This window comes from Cupressus sempervirens, chromosome 7 (genome assembly GCF_028749045.1).
Source record: "Cupressus sempervirens isolate cs-2001-9-10 chromosome 7, ASM2874904v1, whole genome shotgun sequence".
Classification (NCBI taxonomy): domain Eukaryota; kingdom Viridiplantae; phylum Streptophyta; class Pinopsida; order Cupressales; family Cupressaceae; genus Cupressus; species Cupressus sempervirens.
Window position 1 is genome coordinate 295651811 of NC_143124.1, and position 16690 is coordinate 295668500.

Genomic DNA, 16690 nt, shown 5'->3' on the forward strand with positions numbered 1-16690 from the left:
TGCTTTAGAGTCTCTCTTATGTACACCTTGTTAATCCTTGTATAGTTGAATGTATGTTATGCCTTGAGGACCTGTAGTGTATAGAACCTAGAGAGTGTAGGGTTGCAATGGATCCTCATCTTAAGTTCCAATAATTAATGAAAGTAGATTTTATTGGGAACTCCTTTATTGGTAACCCTTGTAGTAAATAGAAAACTATAATTTTTAAAAAATTATTGTCACCCATTTATTATCTTCAAGTTGGCACATTTTGGTGAAATCAATTTTATACTAATATCTGAAGAAAAAAGGTGTAGTTCTTGACACGAAGAAGTTTAAATCCTCCTCAACAAAATCTGACATGAGTGTGAGTTTCAAATATTTATTACCAAATAATATGACATCTATAGAATTCCAACTCTAAAGTTTCATCAAAATTACAATTATTAATACTAAATTTGAACACTCTGAGAAAACTATCAAATGAGCTTCTATTCTACCTAATTTTATGAATTTAATAACATCTTATGAATTCATTGTATACAATTGTAGCTTCCTATTTTTATGTATAACATCCTATTAATCTCTAATAAGATTTTTTTAATGCTATTTTAGGTTTAAAGAGCATAATTTTAATTTTAATTAAATTGAATTAAATAATTTTAAGTCAAAAATATACAAATGAGATAGCATTAAGGTATTTATCTCTTTAAATTGACTAAATGCCTAAATGAGTTAGTGGTTTTTCGATGTAACTTAACTTTTATTATTAAAATTTGTAGATTAGTCTTAAATGTGGAAGGTATGCAGACTGTTTGATTAAATATCACAAAAAAATGTGATGTCCTGGAATGCTTTGATCACAGGATACTCGTTAAAAACACAAACTTAGCAACATTTGTCTGTATTATCCATTTATCTATTGAAGTGGGGCTTTTTTACATGGCATGGTAATTCATCAAATTATGAAGAAGATGAATTTTATCAAAAATTTTAGTTACCAATACTTTGGTAGACATGTATACCTAAAATTGATCATTATAGGTGTATGGTCAACTTTCTTGAGAATATGAAGATCAAACATGAATATAAGCCTAGGAGTATTTACAACTTATATTCTTCTCTCAAAAGTCAATGGGGATATTGGCCATAGTGGAATTAAAATTCCATTTTGATGTAGTTAGGGTGGAGACCATGATGGTTTAGAAGTCCAAATATGGTGCATGCTTATTTTGTAGGAGAGAAATCACATATAAAAAGTAGGAGATATATAGAAAGTTGGAGAACACAATGTCTAGAACAACACTTAGAGTTGTTGATAACCTTTAGGTGTGAGGTGCAAACCGTTTGCATTATTGTTCTTGTTGAGATTATTGTTGGTGCTAAATGAAGGAGTCTAGAAAAATAAGATTTTAGCAATATAATGACATTATTTAAATTATATAACACATCACCATAATCCTTTCACCCTTCAAAGGTACAAGTACTAGTTCATTATTACTTATTTGGATGATAATACATCATTTATATGTTATGTTGTAAAACTTAGTTTTCATTTTTTGTTTTGTTAAAACAAATGTCGCCTAGAGACCTTTCATTGAGTCGTGGGAGATGCATGAATTTAGGCATCTTCAACTTCTTCGGTGGCAGGAGATGCGCGTGATTCAGGATTCAACGTCATTGTTTGAACTTTTCTTAATCGATCATAATAAACAAATAATTTGTTAATTGTTACTATTTTCTCACTGCCGGCCAAAACAATGGTTACCAACCCCACCCGTCCTATTCGTTTGGGAAATAGCACTGGGCATTTCTCCTTTATTGTGTCAGTCATCAAATTGATTACTGGGTGTTATAACTTCCACCTAATATGATTCTAAACCAGTAAACACCGAAATAAATGCTTTCACGAGAGTAACAATCGTCTACAGTAGTTGCAGCGTTCATTTAAGAAAAAGCTTCAACCCTCAAGAATTGCGTTCCTAGATCCAATATCGTTACCATATTCAATGGATCAAGATGTTTCTAAATCCACCCTTTATTGAGCGTACGTAGTTGTTGAGATTTTGATCATCCGCATTAGTACTTTAATGTAATGTAATTTGAAAGCAGGAAACATTAACTAAATAAAACAATAAGTGGAGTCTGTCTTCTGCTAGGCACGTGAACGGTCCCACCTATATATAATTGCCTCTCAAAAGGCAGGTCCAATTTGCAGCACGTTAGGTAGCGAAAAGAAAAATGCATCGCTGAAAATCAGCAAATTATGTCACCATATTAGAAGGGTAAAATGGTTAGTGCTTTTATTTTATCGCTCCATGGCCCAGGCCCCAGATGATGCCCGAAGGATTTTAATTTCACGTCTTTTTCGTGTCGCTTTTGATAAATTGGAGTCTGGACTTCTTGTGGAATTTGAGGATTCATGATAATAAAAGCATGACGTAATGTGGTGTGAAAGATTGCACGAAACAAACGTGGTATAGCCTTATAGAATGGCCCTAGACGATGATCAACTATGTGCCGGAGTTGAGAGTTGAGGACATTGAATTGTGCTCGCGATGTCTGAAATGCCAGAATTCCGCAAGCGCAAAAGAAATGAAATATTATCATCCGATAGGTGGCTAGACTGGCGTTTGGCTTCTGTAGATGAAGTGAATCCAATTCTTACAAAGATTAGAAAAGAGGGCATCCTAAATTCGTCGGATACGGTACGCCTTTTGGATGGATATGTGAGAAGTAAATCTACTGCTGTCAAACAGTACAAGTCCAATATGGAGGACATGCTATTAATTAGAGATAAACGAAGGCCTGCAGGTATGTATGTTACGTTAGTTTACAGCGTTGTTTAAAATAATTATATTTTGCTGATCAGAAAGATTTTAAGACTTCAATTCTCAATTGAATCTGAGCAGATGGTTCCTTCAGCGAGGATATCTACTCTGGAGTTAAGTGGACCTCTCAAGGAGGAAAAGCCGCTGTCTTGTTATCCTGTGACGATAAAATCACTGAAGTTATATGCTTTGTCTTGCATGGTATCGTTCATGAGAAGATGGAGAAAGGAAAGCGTGTAGAAGAGCTCAACAAATTGATGAAAAGCATCCAAGAGAATTTCCATAACGGCAGAACCGTACTGCATTATGCAGTAGATCAGCCACACAATCCGAAACATGGAAAATACGTTGCTGAGTGTTTAAAGGATAAATTTTCTCAAGCTGGAAAAGATTTTATAGATGCCGCAGATATTTACGAAAGGACTGCTCTTCATTTTGCAGCTTTCCATGGTAATACTGAGCTAGTCGAGATGCTTATTCAAGATTGCGAGATGAAAGCTGATAAAACAGATATAAACAAAGAAAATGCGGTGCACTTTGCTATAAAGGGTGTAAAAAGAGATGTATTGGATTATTTGTATACATTGCCTAAAAAGAGTACAATTATTGTCTCACCGGACGCCCAGGGGAGGACAGCTCTGCATAAAGCAGCTCTTCAGGGTGACACAGATATCATCAAAACTTTACTCGGGCAGTCAGAAGGAGATCTTGATTTCATCCGGCAACCTGATTTGTTCGGTCAAACAGCTCTTCTGGAAGCGGCAAGAGGAGGTCATGTAGAAGCCGTGAGGCTCCTTTTGCAGAGTGGATCTCGGCCTCTTCAGGAACGCAACTCTGATGGCAGAACTGCTCTTCATTATGCTGTGCAACTCCCCGATGATGACAAGGCTAAAGAGATGGCTGAGTTAGTGCTGAGTCATCGCCGACCTGGCGATGGCAGATATTACGAACAAGAGAGATCCCTTCTGCTCTGGGCCTCGGCAATGGGTAGCGGTACAGCAGAAGAGGCAAGTCCAAAGTCGTCATTGGTTAGAAAGTATCTTGAAGGCGAGAGAGAACGCATCCGTGAAAGCTCGATGGACTTGCTATCTACCGCTATTGAGTTGCAGCATGAGAAGATGGCATGGGAACTTGTCACCAGATGCGCAGATACAGAGCGCATAGCCAAACTTGATAGTTGCCGTGAAGAAAAAAAGTACGCCGATAATGGTACGCTTTAAATCAAATTCCTTATTGCGTGCTCGCAGGCATTCTTTATTAACAGCCTATCATAGACATGCTTGCTTATTAAGATTAAAATTGAATTTGTAATTCATGATTCTACCGTGTGCCCTTGGATGATTGTGATTTATTATTTGCTTTCTAATATATAACCATGTAATTTTGTATTATGTAGAGGCTAGTCCATATATTGATGCTAATGGTTCTCTACTAATGTAATAGTGATTCACGAGATGGATAAGATAGAGAAGATGCCAGAACAAGGCCGAGATCAACCAGCCATCAACGATATGCTTGGTAATACTGAGCTTCTCACATATGTCGCATCAGTATCTTTGTATTAGTTTTTAAAATCAATTTGGTCTGTAATATTAAGTGTTTATTTCTTATGAAGAAAAAATAGTTTCTCGGGTGGTAGGGACATTTCTACTCTATATATATTAGATAACATGCAATTATAGGTATAGTGTGTTGTTTAAACGTGAGATGTAATATAACGGGACATGCAGGAAGAAAGGAATTCGCAGAAGGGCTCGCAGAATTGTTTTTAAACCCATACGTGAAATCCCCAATAACTGTCGGCATCTCAGGTGACTGGGGAATAGGAAAGTCCAGTTTAATGATTCAGGTACGATTAAATCATCTTCTCTTCTAAAACCATATTTTAACCGAACTTTTAAAGTTGGAAATGGCAAATCACTAACGAGGTAATGCAACAGACGGAAGCTATTCTACTGAAAAAGGCAGCTCAGCTAGCATTTCCAGGTTTATTAGCGACAGAGCAGTTTCCAGGGTGCAGACCGATCGAGGAGAGTAGCGAAGGTCAAAGGAAATGCGACGAGTTGAATGAAGCGATGAAGAAATCATCCCATTTCGTGAGTACACGTTTGATTTTATATTGTGTTCAATTTAACAACAATGGTATGAAATGATCAAGCTTCAGTCGTCTTTGTTAGCAGAAAAAGATTCGCAAGCATGAGAAAGATTATCTTCTGCTACAATTTCTCAATAGCAATTATCTAGAGGAGCACCGCGATGTATATAAATCATTAGCTGTCATGGACCGCAAAAGGATGGTGAGTTTTTCCCTAGTTGTCTACTTCGCGTATTTTATAAGGGCTTGAAAAGATTCCTTAGTTTTGTGATTGTGTTCTGTTAACTTAGATGAAATGTAAAGGTGAAGAAGGGGATTCACCCAGCAACGAATATCCCCTAAGGAAGATCCCCAGTATTCTGACAGTTCGTTACAATGCATGGCATTACCAAAATGAGTCAGAGGCGTGGGCAGGTCTCGCAGTTGAGACAACAAAGGCGATCGAAGAGTCAATGACCACTGCTCAGAGAGTGAGGTGTCACTGCACTTACGCGTGGAGGAATCACAGACAAGCAATCTGGATGGAATTGGTTCTGCCATGTCTCCTCGCATTATTTCTTTCCGGTTGGCTTGCGTGGGTGCTCTGGAAAATATTTAGTAAATCCAAGAACAACGACCTTGTGCAGCTAACATATGGCTCCATTCCTATAACCATACTGTTAGCTATATGGACTGTAATGAGACAATTCCTTTCTGTTATTAAGCCAGTAAGTGCTCAGATCATGGGATATTTCAGCAAACCAGACCATACAACAAAACTGGGTTATCAGCATCAAGTTATATCTGACATTAAGTTTTTAAAGGAAGAGATTGGCATAAAACCGTCGTGGATATGGAAATTTATTGGGCGGTTATGCAATTTAGTAAATCTCTATCCTGACTATTCCGACAACATCAAGGGCACCTCCGTATCGAGGTTACCCGCGCCAAGCGAAGACGGTATTCGCATGATCGTCTTTGTTGACGATTTGGATAGGTGTGTGGAGACTGTTATTTTGAAGGTATACGTACGTCTCTTAAATACTCCAATTCTGCCTTAAGGATTTCGCGATGACTAAATATGATGATGTGCTAACGAAAAGTTTCTGGTAATCAGGTACTGTCTGCAGTTAATTTGGTGTTGGCAGCTTGTGCTATCGACGTCGTTCTTGGAATGGACGAGAAAATGATCGCAAAAGCAATGAAACGCCAGTTTCCAGACAGTAGCGATGATCGGGAAGAATTGAAAGAATTGACAAAGAAATATTTAAGCAAAATAGTTCAGCTGCCGCTGGCGTTACCAGATACTAGCGAAGAAGAAACAAAGAGATTCCTGCGTGAGCAGCGAGGAGAGACATTTCGAAGCTGGTCTCAGAATGCTGAAGCTAAAGTTCCGCAACAAGCTTCATCGGACGAGACTGGCTGCGACAAAAAATCCAAACCAGGTAATGCAGAGTTGATTTTAACGCTTTGATAATTATACCACCTTATTTATGTGCCGAGCTTTTTAAAAAATTTAACACAGGTCAAACCCCAGGTGATGTGTGCCTGGAGATTTTCGGGATTGGTACAGAGAATGGTAAAAATTTCCTATCAAAACTTTCCGGAATATGTAAGCCATTCTCCATGTTCAAACTCTGGCCACAGCCGGGTAATGATTCTTATTCCTACTCGATCGTATGCTTGTTTATTACAATTTTTGTATCGTAAACATCTACGCATTATTCAAATTGCAAAGGTATTTTCGGCATTTATCAGATCGGAGAGACAAAAATGAGATAGTGAAGAAGAGACGGGTAACAGTATCATTAAATTTCCAGAGGCTGATGACGAATTACAGCGAGGAGGAAAGTCAAGCATTAGATGATTTGAGCGAAGCGGCAACGGGTGAGAGAAGGCTCCCGCGGGAATGGAAACGATTCCTCATCTACCATCGCGTGGCGTGGAACATCCTTTCCCAAAGCGAGACAGTGAAAAAGACTCCAGGCTGGCAGATGCAGCTGGTTGTATGGTTATTTTGTTGCTGGCAATGGGAAGACCACATTAACGACATAATTAAGGTACCTAGTTTAGCTACCCATATTTCTTTCTTGAGCTACTTTTTATGTCTTAAATCAATCGGTCCTTTTAATACGACATGGCTTGTGTGGTAATTTGTAGGATTGGAAGAACCTTGTGCCTGTAAATGGTTTCTCTAAGGACGGTAGCGATGGTCTCGAGTCAACCAAGCCATCACTGAATTATTTGATTGAATACTACCGGCCACCTCAGGAGGATGACGAAAATGGTTCGGCGCAGGAGACGGAGGTCCAGACGCCGCATACTCCACAAACCAGGAGTCAAGCAAAGCAGAAGCAAGAGCCAAGCAGCGAGACGCCGAATACTCAAAGCAGAAGGAAGAGCAAAACAAAGCAGAAGCAAGAGCCAGGCAGCGAGACGCCGAATACTCCACTAAAGAAGAAGCAAGAGCCAGACCACCAGACAAAGACCGGGAATCAGCTGGAGAAGAAGCGAGAGCCAGACCACCAGAATGAGATGGAGATGAAGAAGGAGAAGGAAAAAAGGAAGAACTGGTTCTCCTTAAAAGAGATGCTGGACAAAGAGAGGAAAGGGAAACATAGATATGACGTCTCCTTGGATTGTGTAGTATCTTTTCAGAAATTTAGACTACACTGCGACATTGGGCATCTCTCTTCGCCTAAAAACACTGACAGCAGGAAAGAATGAGCCTCCGTCTACGACATGCCACGTCCCCAAGATGAAACGCAACGTTAAACACTACTACCGTTTGTTATTTCGTATTTGTTATTCTTGTATTTTTATTCCAGGTTTGTTATTTTAGATCAGTTTGGTTCACCTCCAACTTGATGGGAATATGTTTGTCTTATATTTGGTTGTATAAAATTGAAATTGGAATAAGACATTGAACTCTTTGCATTTGTTATCTGTGGCGACATAGAAACTCATAATTGTATGAAGACCTCTTCTCAAGACAAAAAGCTTTGCTAGATTCGATTATAGTCTCATAATTTCACAAGATTCAGACATCACTATTGCATTGGAAGGTTGTTTCGATTAAAATAGACTATAAAGATGCCCATATTCGGTGTTTTGTTGTGGATGAATATCACTACAACTTAGTATTTAAGTCTCACCCATTGTTTTGGCCTTAAAGGCAATCTCCAACCGCTTTGCATTTTTAAAATCTTCTCATGTTTGCATATAAAACTTATTATGATAACTATATTTCCACATATGTGGAACTGAATCCCCTCGACAAGTACTCATGAATCTCATCCTTGTGCAGCCTTTGTCTAAGCAGATTCTTCCCTCGGCTCCAATATGGAACCACATCCACAACATGCCCTCCTACGGCTCACATGCATCTTCCACATGACCTTTGGTGTTCAGTTCACAAAGCTCGCTCTCTAGATCTATAACATTCCACAACAGACTAGCCACGTAGGGTACAAATATAAAGAGGGGCAATCATATTTTTTTATAATCACACACTGCAAGAAAACGTCAACATGGTTGAGAGAAAAAAAACCCATGAAAATTTCCTTGCCTGGATGCAAAAGAAAATGATAGACAAAAATAATGCATGAAAACATAAGCAGAAGTACAAATATTTCACAAACCCTAAAAATATTATGTTTTTTGAGAAAGTAAAATTGGAATAGGAATACATGTTCCAATTCCAACTATTTTAGTGGAATCGAAAATGCTTGTTTTTTGGCCAAAATTGGAATACTTATTCCTTTTCTCAATTTCAATTTGGCACACCCAAACAAAGGATTTGAGAATTTGATTAGACATTGCTTGAACAATAATTTAATCAATTGATTTTTGAATTCTATGATTTTTGGTTTTATATATGTATTTAAATATTTTTAAATAGTTGAATTAAAATTAAATAGCAAAATTAAAGTTAACGTTGATTAATGTAACTTGATAATGTAATTAAACAATGAACTTAAGACTATAATAAACTCATGAAATTAGGACAAATTTAGGCAAACATTATAAATGAAGTGTAACTTTATAAACTCGTTCAAAACTTTAAAGCTAAAATTAAAACAAAGTTTATAAGTAAAGTCAAACTTTAAATGTTATGATAGAGATTTGAAAAGAAGTTTGAGTTTACATATAAGACTGAGTGTAATAAAAAAATTAAAAACATATGCATGTATTTAAATTTCAAAAAGTAAGAAGGGGGGGAGATTAGGTAAAGATAAGATGGAGACTGTGTGTGTGTGTGTGTGTGTGTGTGTGTGTGTGTGTGTGAGAGAGAGAGAGAGAGAGAGAGAGAGAGAGAGAGAGAGAGTTACATTAGATAGTGAGATTAAGCTATAATAATAGGATGGTACATGGTAGAGAAAGAAAGTGAGACAAGAGAGAGAGGGTTAGAAACATGAGATACACATAGAGAGAGAATTTGATGGATAAAGAGACATGAGGAAGGGGACATGCATGACATATAGTGAGACAAAAATATATAGGATAAGAAATATGAGGCTAACATTAAGAGAGATTGTAAGAGATAAAGAGAAATGTGTGTGTGTGTGTGTGTTTGTGTGTGTGTGTGTGTGTGTGTGTGGGAGAGAGAGAGAGAGAGAGAGAGAGAGAGGGTAAATATGGGGATTGTATTATGAGAGGAGGAATGAGAGAGAGTGATATAAAATATAATGGGTTCAAGAGAAATTTAAAATAGATTGGGAGAAAGAAAGAGTAATAGAAGAGGGAGAGGATCGATGACATGATGTACAGATAAATAGAAGTATAGTGGGAGAGATAGGGAGAGTGGGCTAGTAGAGAGTGAAATATAATAATGTGGTTGAGAAAAATGTGTGTGTGAGAGAGAGAGGGAGAGAGAGAGAGTAATAGAAGATGGAGAGGGTGAGAGACAAGGTGTAGAGATAAATAATAATTAGGTCGAGGAAATGGTGATAGGGTCTTAAAGATAGGAGAAAGGGAGAAGGCAAGAAGATGTGAGGTAGAGATAGATAACATGGAGAGGTTTTAAATGAGTTGGGGAGAAAGAGAATGATTAGAGCATTGAATGGAAAGAGAAAGAGAGAAAGTAGAGAATTGAATGGATGGACACACACACACACACACAAGTGGGCGATGGAGGAAGAGCGAGAGAGAGAGAGAGAGAGAGAGAGAGAGAGAGAGAGAGAGAGAGAGAGAGAGAGAGAGAGAGATGTTGGAAGTTTAATATAACTATTCATCACATCCATAAGCTTAAAAATAAACACATAACACAAAAGATTCTGGTTACCTAGAAACCCTCCCAGGTGAAGGTAAAAGTGGGGTGGGGATGACACCTACAAATCTTAACTACTATAGTAATAGAGTTTGCCAGATAGGGCTTCAAATGTGATCACTTTTAATGATCTACCCTATGAGGGGTCTGTATGGTAAGAGCTTAATAAAACTATTAGATCTACCTTGATTAAAGGATTTAAAACTTACAATGAAGTACGCACTATGTTCAAAGATTTTCTTAGGCTTGTTAGTACCAATCTATTAAGAGATTTACCTTGATTCCCTTGCCAAAATATATCAATACTTGATCCTTTAGTTTGCACTTACAATGTTGTTTACAGATCTTCTCTTTCCACTCAATGATTTGATCTCCTATTTGATGTATATTTTCTCTACTCTTAATTGCTTCACTCAATCACTATACTCTTTCACTTTGAAACTTCACATATGTATTCACAAAATTTTTTTATCCTTATAGAATAGGGTTTGGATCTCTCGTAAAATAGACATCTACAAAGTTTTTTAGAATATAATCAACAATTTGGAAGCTTCCCTTTTAGCCTCTTAAACTAATTGGCTAACTTTCCTTCATAAGAATTGGTGAATCATGTCAAAATGCATAACAAACTTTGTAACAAACTCTATGTTCATTAAATTCCATGTACATGTCATCCCAAAATGGTTTACCTCAAAGTTTGTGCCATTTGAGACATTCTTGTTCAAATTTTGTTACATGGCACTATATCTAACACTCGGTCCTTACTATTCTACCTACTAATGCTTGGCCTTAACTAGCTTGGTTCCTCCTATATGACTCAGCACATATTCAGTCTGTTTTACTCAGCATTCCTTGAACTTGGCTTCCATAGGGATACTCGATGACCATAGACTTGCTCGGCTCTTATACAGCTTGACATAAACAAGATTATTTATTGGTCTAAAAAATACATAACTCGACCTATATAGAGTGACTTGATCATACTAATGATCGACCAACTCTTCCTTCTATATGACTAAGTGTTTGACACTAATAGATAATAAAATTAAATAGATCAGCAATCTCCCCCTTTGATATTAGTGGTAAAAATTTTCATGATTACATCATTACAATACTAAACAAAAATGATAGAACTCCCCCTATGGCTATGAATTAGTACATATAGGACTACAAATAACTTTTACAACATACTAGTATACACAATACATATGTTTCATGACTCAAATAGCCTAATGTAGCTTTGCCATACCTTTGATATGTCCTTAGTTGGTCATATATTCTCTAAATTATATCATTTTTTTGTTTCTTCTTTCATATCTTCTTCTATCCCTTCTAATTTTGTTAGACATGTCTATTATTGGGGTTGAGAGGATGAAACCAAACCATATTTATTTATAAATGGCTTGTGAGTTTGTATGGTCATGGCAAGAGCATGATCCCATGTGGTTCTAATTGATTCCAAGACTTGAATCTTGATCTCCAAATTTGCAACCAAGTCAATCAAGTTATCAGCAGTAGAAAGACTATGATTTTATTGTACTAGATCCTTTTTTGAATCTAACTCATGTTACATTAAGTCCAATTGAGATATCAACATAGATTGTATGGAGATGACTTTAGCCCTCATTCGGCTGTCTACTATGTGTAGCTTAGTAAGACTCCCTTTTACAAACAATACTCTATTGTAATGCATTGAACATGATCTAGCATATTGGTAAATATAGTTTCCTGAAGATTTTAAATCATCCTCAATCTTCTAAACATTGGTTTTAAATTCATTAGTAAATTTGTGAACATCACAAAGAATATTGCACAGATCTTGAAGTTTCTTCACGAGTTCTTCTAGATCTCAATAACATTAGACACCTTTTCAAGTATCTTCATTTCAAACTAGGCCAACAATTTTTCATTTGTATCTATATCCTCAATTTTAATTTTTCAACAATTTTCACTAACTGAGAGATAATAGGAGCTTGTTCAATAATATAATTAATTTTAAATGCATCAATAGATATATCTTTGATATGATGCAACACTTGTTTTTGTTGTTTCTCTCCTATCATTTCTTCTTTTCTTTTCTTTCTTGTGAAGATGACTATCTACTCAAATGAGAGATTCTTCAAATCTAAGTCTAGTAATTCAATCACTTCATCCAAGGTAACAAATTTAGGGGGAGAACTTATCTATGTCTTCTTCCTTTTTCTCTTTTTGGGTGTGTTGCAACACAACATGACTAAGGTTAGAGTGGGTGAAGGGATTTCACCACTTATTCTATCTTTTGCATCAATGCCAAATGCAGTAACAATAGAACTTGGTACATGTTTTGTACTATAGGGACTTGCACCTATTGTGCAAATGTAAAATCTGAAGTAGTTGGGGTTGGATTTTAAACTATCACTCTCATCTCTATCTATGATATATTAATTTTATTCTCTTCTATCTCCTTTTCTTTGGGCTCGGCCTCATTGTTTCTCTCTAACCTAGGTATTGATACTTGTGGTCCATGTTGACATGTAGTAAACCAATCCACCTTTGGTTCTTTTTCTTACTCTTTCTTTTCCTCTAATGCCTTAGTTGATTCATTTTCCTTCATTGGATCCTCAGCATCTATTATTAATGTTTCAGTCTATGATGATGGTTGAAGGTATTGCTGAATCTATTCAATTTGTATATTAAAACCAACGACTTGAATTAGTGTATCTCCTATCTTAAGATAGTCCTTTATTTGCTATAATACAGGAGTTTTAAATGTGCTTGAATAAGTATGGCATACATTACCCTATTCTAGTGTGAACATCCTCTATTGTTACAGTATTGTTTTCACTTTCCTTGACCTTTTTCTTGATACCTTCTTCAAGTGTATCCATGTCATTATATACATCATGTTCAGTGACTTGTTGAGCTTCCTAAGTACTCTTACCTTTATCATCCTTGTTAGCCTCTTTCTAGTGGTCAATCCAAAGTACTCTTCCATAATAATTCATTTTCTTTTATAATAGCGTCAATTTTGAGTTGCAAGACCAAAAATACTCTATAATTTGGAACACATCTATTTCTATACTTCTCTAAAAGAATTTTGATTTTCTTATTTCTTAACTCAGGCATTATATTTGGTAACGTTCATTCTCTAATCTGCCTCTCATTCTTTATTTTATGTTGCCACTTGGTATCAGTTCTATTGTGCAACTCATTAGGAGTGGTATTACCTATTTCTATAGGTGGTTGTGAAGAACCTCCTTATAGCAATATCGTGAGAATGCTCGAAATAACAGAATACAAAGTGATAGCAGAACTCAGAATGAATCTACTGATCGCAGGCCACTTCGAGGGGGTAACCTCCTTTGAGCAAGCTCAATACAATAAATTCGTCCGTGCCCATCAAGGGCCTCAACCTATTCTTATATACTGAGTACGATCTAGAAAAGTAATACTACCTATGCATGTGGGATAATAAAATATACTCACGGGACGACTTACAAAGCATATGCGTCCAACAACACTACTCTAACAAAATAAACAGAAGGAACACACAGGTTCCTAACATCCCCTCTCCCTTAGAAAAAAGCTTTGTCCTCAAAGCTTAAGGTGTGGAAATTGTTGTTGAATCTGAAGAAGGGGTTCCCAGGTAGCATCCTCTGGTACCAGATGTGAAGAACCTCCTTATAGCAATATCGTGAGAATGCTCGAAATAACAGAATACAAAGTGATAGCAGAACTCAGAATGAATCTACTGATCGCAGGCCACTTCGAGGGGGTAACCTCCTTTGAGCAAGCTCAATACAATAAATTCGTCCGTGCCCATCAAGGGCCTCAACCTATTCTTATATACTGAGTACGATCTAGAAAAGTAATACTACCTATGCATGTGGGATAATAAAATATACTCACGGGACGACTTACAAAGCATATGCGTCCAACAACACTACTCTAACAAAATAAACAGAAGGAACACACAGGTTCCTAATAGTGGTCTTAAACTTAGGCATCATATCTAACATTGTGTCTTCTACTTTAGTCCTATCTTCTGCACTCAATGTACCACCACACTTTCTAAACTTAACGTGAGATAATCCTATAGAGTTCCTAATATTGTCACATAACTCATCAAATGATTTAGGCTTTGTATGTACAACTACTTGATAGTGACTACGTGCATCAAATTCTATCTTCTCTACATCTTCCTTGTCATCATCCTTTTGTGTAATAAGTTTTCTTCATCTTTTTTTACCTTTAGTGACTAGAAATTTTCTCTTTGCTCCACTTGTGCTACTAGAACCTTCAATGGGTTTAGTAATTCTTGCAACACCCTTCTTCAATAGTGGCTCAACACTTACTATTGTAGCTTCCTTGGTTCTCAATCTAATTGCTGTAGGAGGAGAGAGGGGTTTAGGTATATGTCTTAATTGATTTATTCACCTTAGGCTCTATAATTGTGACTTTCTAAGCCTTCTTTCCTTGTGGTGAGACAAGTCCTAGGGCTTTACCCTTCTTCTCTATACTTTCTTCCTCTTCCTCTGCATCGTCATTGCTTTCTTTATCTTCTCTAAGACCTTGTGTAATAATTAATTGTCCTTCATCTTCATCCTATTTTCATAGTTTCTTTTCTAGGTATTTAATCATCTTCTTCCTTTCCTTGTTAGATAATGCAATCTTAACATTAATAGTCATCATTTCTTTTGCTTCCTTGTGTTTCCCAAAAGGCTCAACATTTGCATCAATCTCCTTGGCAAGCAATGTAGTGATTGTTGCACTCATATCATCAATGTCAATTTCATATGGAAATGGTTCAAGCTAGGGTGCACTCATCTTAACTACCTAAATATATATATTTTTAGTGTCTACTATAAAATGCACATCATTATAGTACTTCTCTACTAAGGATGTAGGAATCCTTTATCTTCATCTCATCTTTTGTTTAAACTCATCAAAATATCCATTTAGTACACTCTCAAAATTGTCTCCCAGATTTGCAATATTTTCACTTATCTATCTGATAATAGGTTTCCCTTGCTCTTAAACAATAGTTCAAGTAGTTGGAAAATAATTTTAAACAGAAAAGAAGATGCATATTATCAATGATCCAAACTTACACATTGAATTCTTTGCCTACCTAATTGATAGAAGATTATTTTCCAATTGCAACCATTGGACCTTGACAAGATCATACTCAAGATGTGTCAACATAATCTTCCAATCTTGATCTACTTCCATGTAGGATACATTGTTTAGTTGGTTTGATTGGTAAATATTTTGTGCAATCACACATTTAAAAAAGTCTATGAATGGATTGGTGATGCTTAAAATTGACATGCAACATCCATTTCACTTGACTTTTTTGTTTTCCTCAAAATTTTATTTTCTCTAGCATGTCATGGTGTTCTTCTTATCAAATGTGGGATACCTTGTGACTACATGTTTAGTCTTCTATGTGATTTTCGCTGGCTTGTTCTTTAGCCTTAACTCCATATCATGAATTTGACTCAACAGTGATTTAATCCATTCAATTTTGAAATTTCTTATAAAATTTAGGACAAATATGTTTTATGAAGTCTCAATGAGTCTCAATGGGTCGTTGGTCTACTCATGATCTATAGTGGTTCACAAAAATCCCATAATGGATCAAGTCTTGTTGAGTGAAAGACTCTGACATCATAAGGTTTGAGGTTAGGATTGTGTCTTGAGCAATTTTGATGATGTGGATGCCACTTAGTCCTTGGCTCTAGGTCAAAGAGGTTTCAGGCATGATTAGGCCCATATGATTTTCCTAAATCATTTCAATGGTGGCCTTCACTAGTTGGTGGCCCACAATTTTTATGCCTTCATTAGGTTTCTTCTTAAGTCTAAACCCTCCATAAACAAAAAAAAAGTTTCAATAAGAATTTCACATGTGATACTCTATCCTATGATTACATATATTCAATTTGTAAGGAAGTTTGAGTTGTCAAAAAATAATTGCTATCTAGATGAGTCAAAGTAGGAGTTCCACTGTACATGACTTACATGTACTCAAAATAAAAGTAGTTCATTAACTATTGAAACTATTGTTCCAAGAAGTTTAACTTCACAATCTCCACCATATGCTATGTAGAAGTAAGGAGAAGATTTGAGATAGGGTTTTATTAGCATAGTATTGTTATTTATTTTGCAAAGAATAATCAATGAAAAAAGGAATAATTTCTACTTATCTATTAAGAACAATTTGTCTATGTGCTAAAATTTGTGTTAAATTTTGTGTGCTTTTTATTTTCTATATTTTGCACCTCTTTCCTATTTCAAGTTCTTCACTTAGTAAATGCTAGATAATGGAAAATGCTCTATTCTTTAAAAACAAAATAACTATAATATAGAAATGTGGATGCTCCTACTATAAAAAACCATGCTCTTTGCACAAACAAAAGATGAAGCTCTAATTTTGTACATGCCTCTTGGTCCTATTTTCTTCTACAAAGTTTTTAATAAAACTATTTAATTTCCATTTACACTTGTGAGCTATTTTTCCTATAAGATCTGCATGATTCTCTAAAATTTGAGAAAATA

General features: G+C 36.1%; 1 protein-coding gene across 4 annotated transcripts; it reads left to right on the top strand.

Annotated features, from left to right (window-relative positions):
- Nucleotides 1-2494: 2494 nt before the first annotated feature.
- On the top strand, nt 2495-8025 carry LOC149546581 (uncharacterized). 4 transcript variants are annotated; one of them, XM_089791278.1, is made up of 11 exons: nt 2495-2793; nt 2892-4019; nt 4254-4328; nt 4541-4659; nt 4751-4906; nt 4991-5107; nt 5196-5906; nt 6002-6329; nt 6422-6535; nt 6643-6944; nt 7045-8025. In XM_089791278.1, the coding sequence occupies exons 1-11, from the start codon at nt 2538-2540 to the stop codon at nt 7609-7611; spliced, it is 3873 nt and encodes a 1290-aa protein (XP_089647404.1). In that variant the 5' UTR covers nt 2495-2537; the 3' UTR covers nt 7612-8025. The 4 variants fall into 4 exon arrangements, with proteins under 4 accessions (XP_089647404.1, XP_089647401.1, XP_089647403.1 ...); XM_089791275.1 differs by having other exon boundaries at nt 4988-5107; nt 6410-6535; nt 7045-8005; XM_089791277.1 differs by having other exon boundaries at nt 4988-5107; nt 7045-8005.
- Nucleotides 8026-16690: the final 8665 nt, after the last annotated feature.

Coding starts and splice junctions, on each gene's coding strand:
- LOC149546581 (XM_089791275.1), top strand. CDS start 2,538: ATGTCTGAAATGCCAGAATTCCGCAAGCGCAAAAGAAATGAAATATTA. Junction 4,907..4,987: donor TGAAGAAATCATCCCATTTC/GTGAGTACACGT, acceptor CGTCTTTGTTAG/CAGAAAAAGATTCGCAAGCA. Junction 5,907..6,001: donor TGGAGACTGTTATTTTGAAG/GTATACGTACGT, acceptor TCTGGTAATCAG/GTACTGTCTGCAGTTAATTT.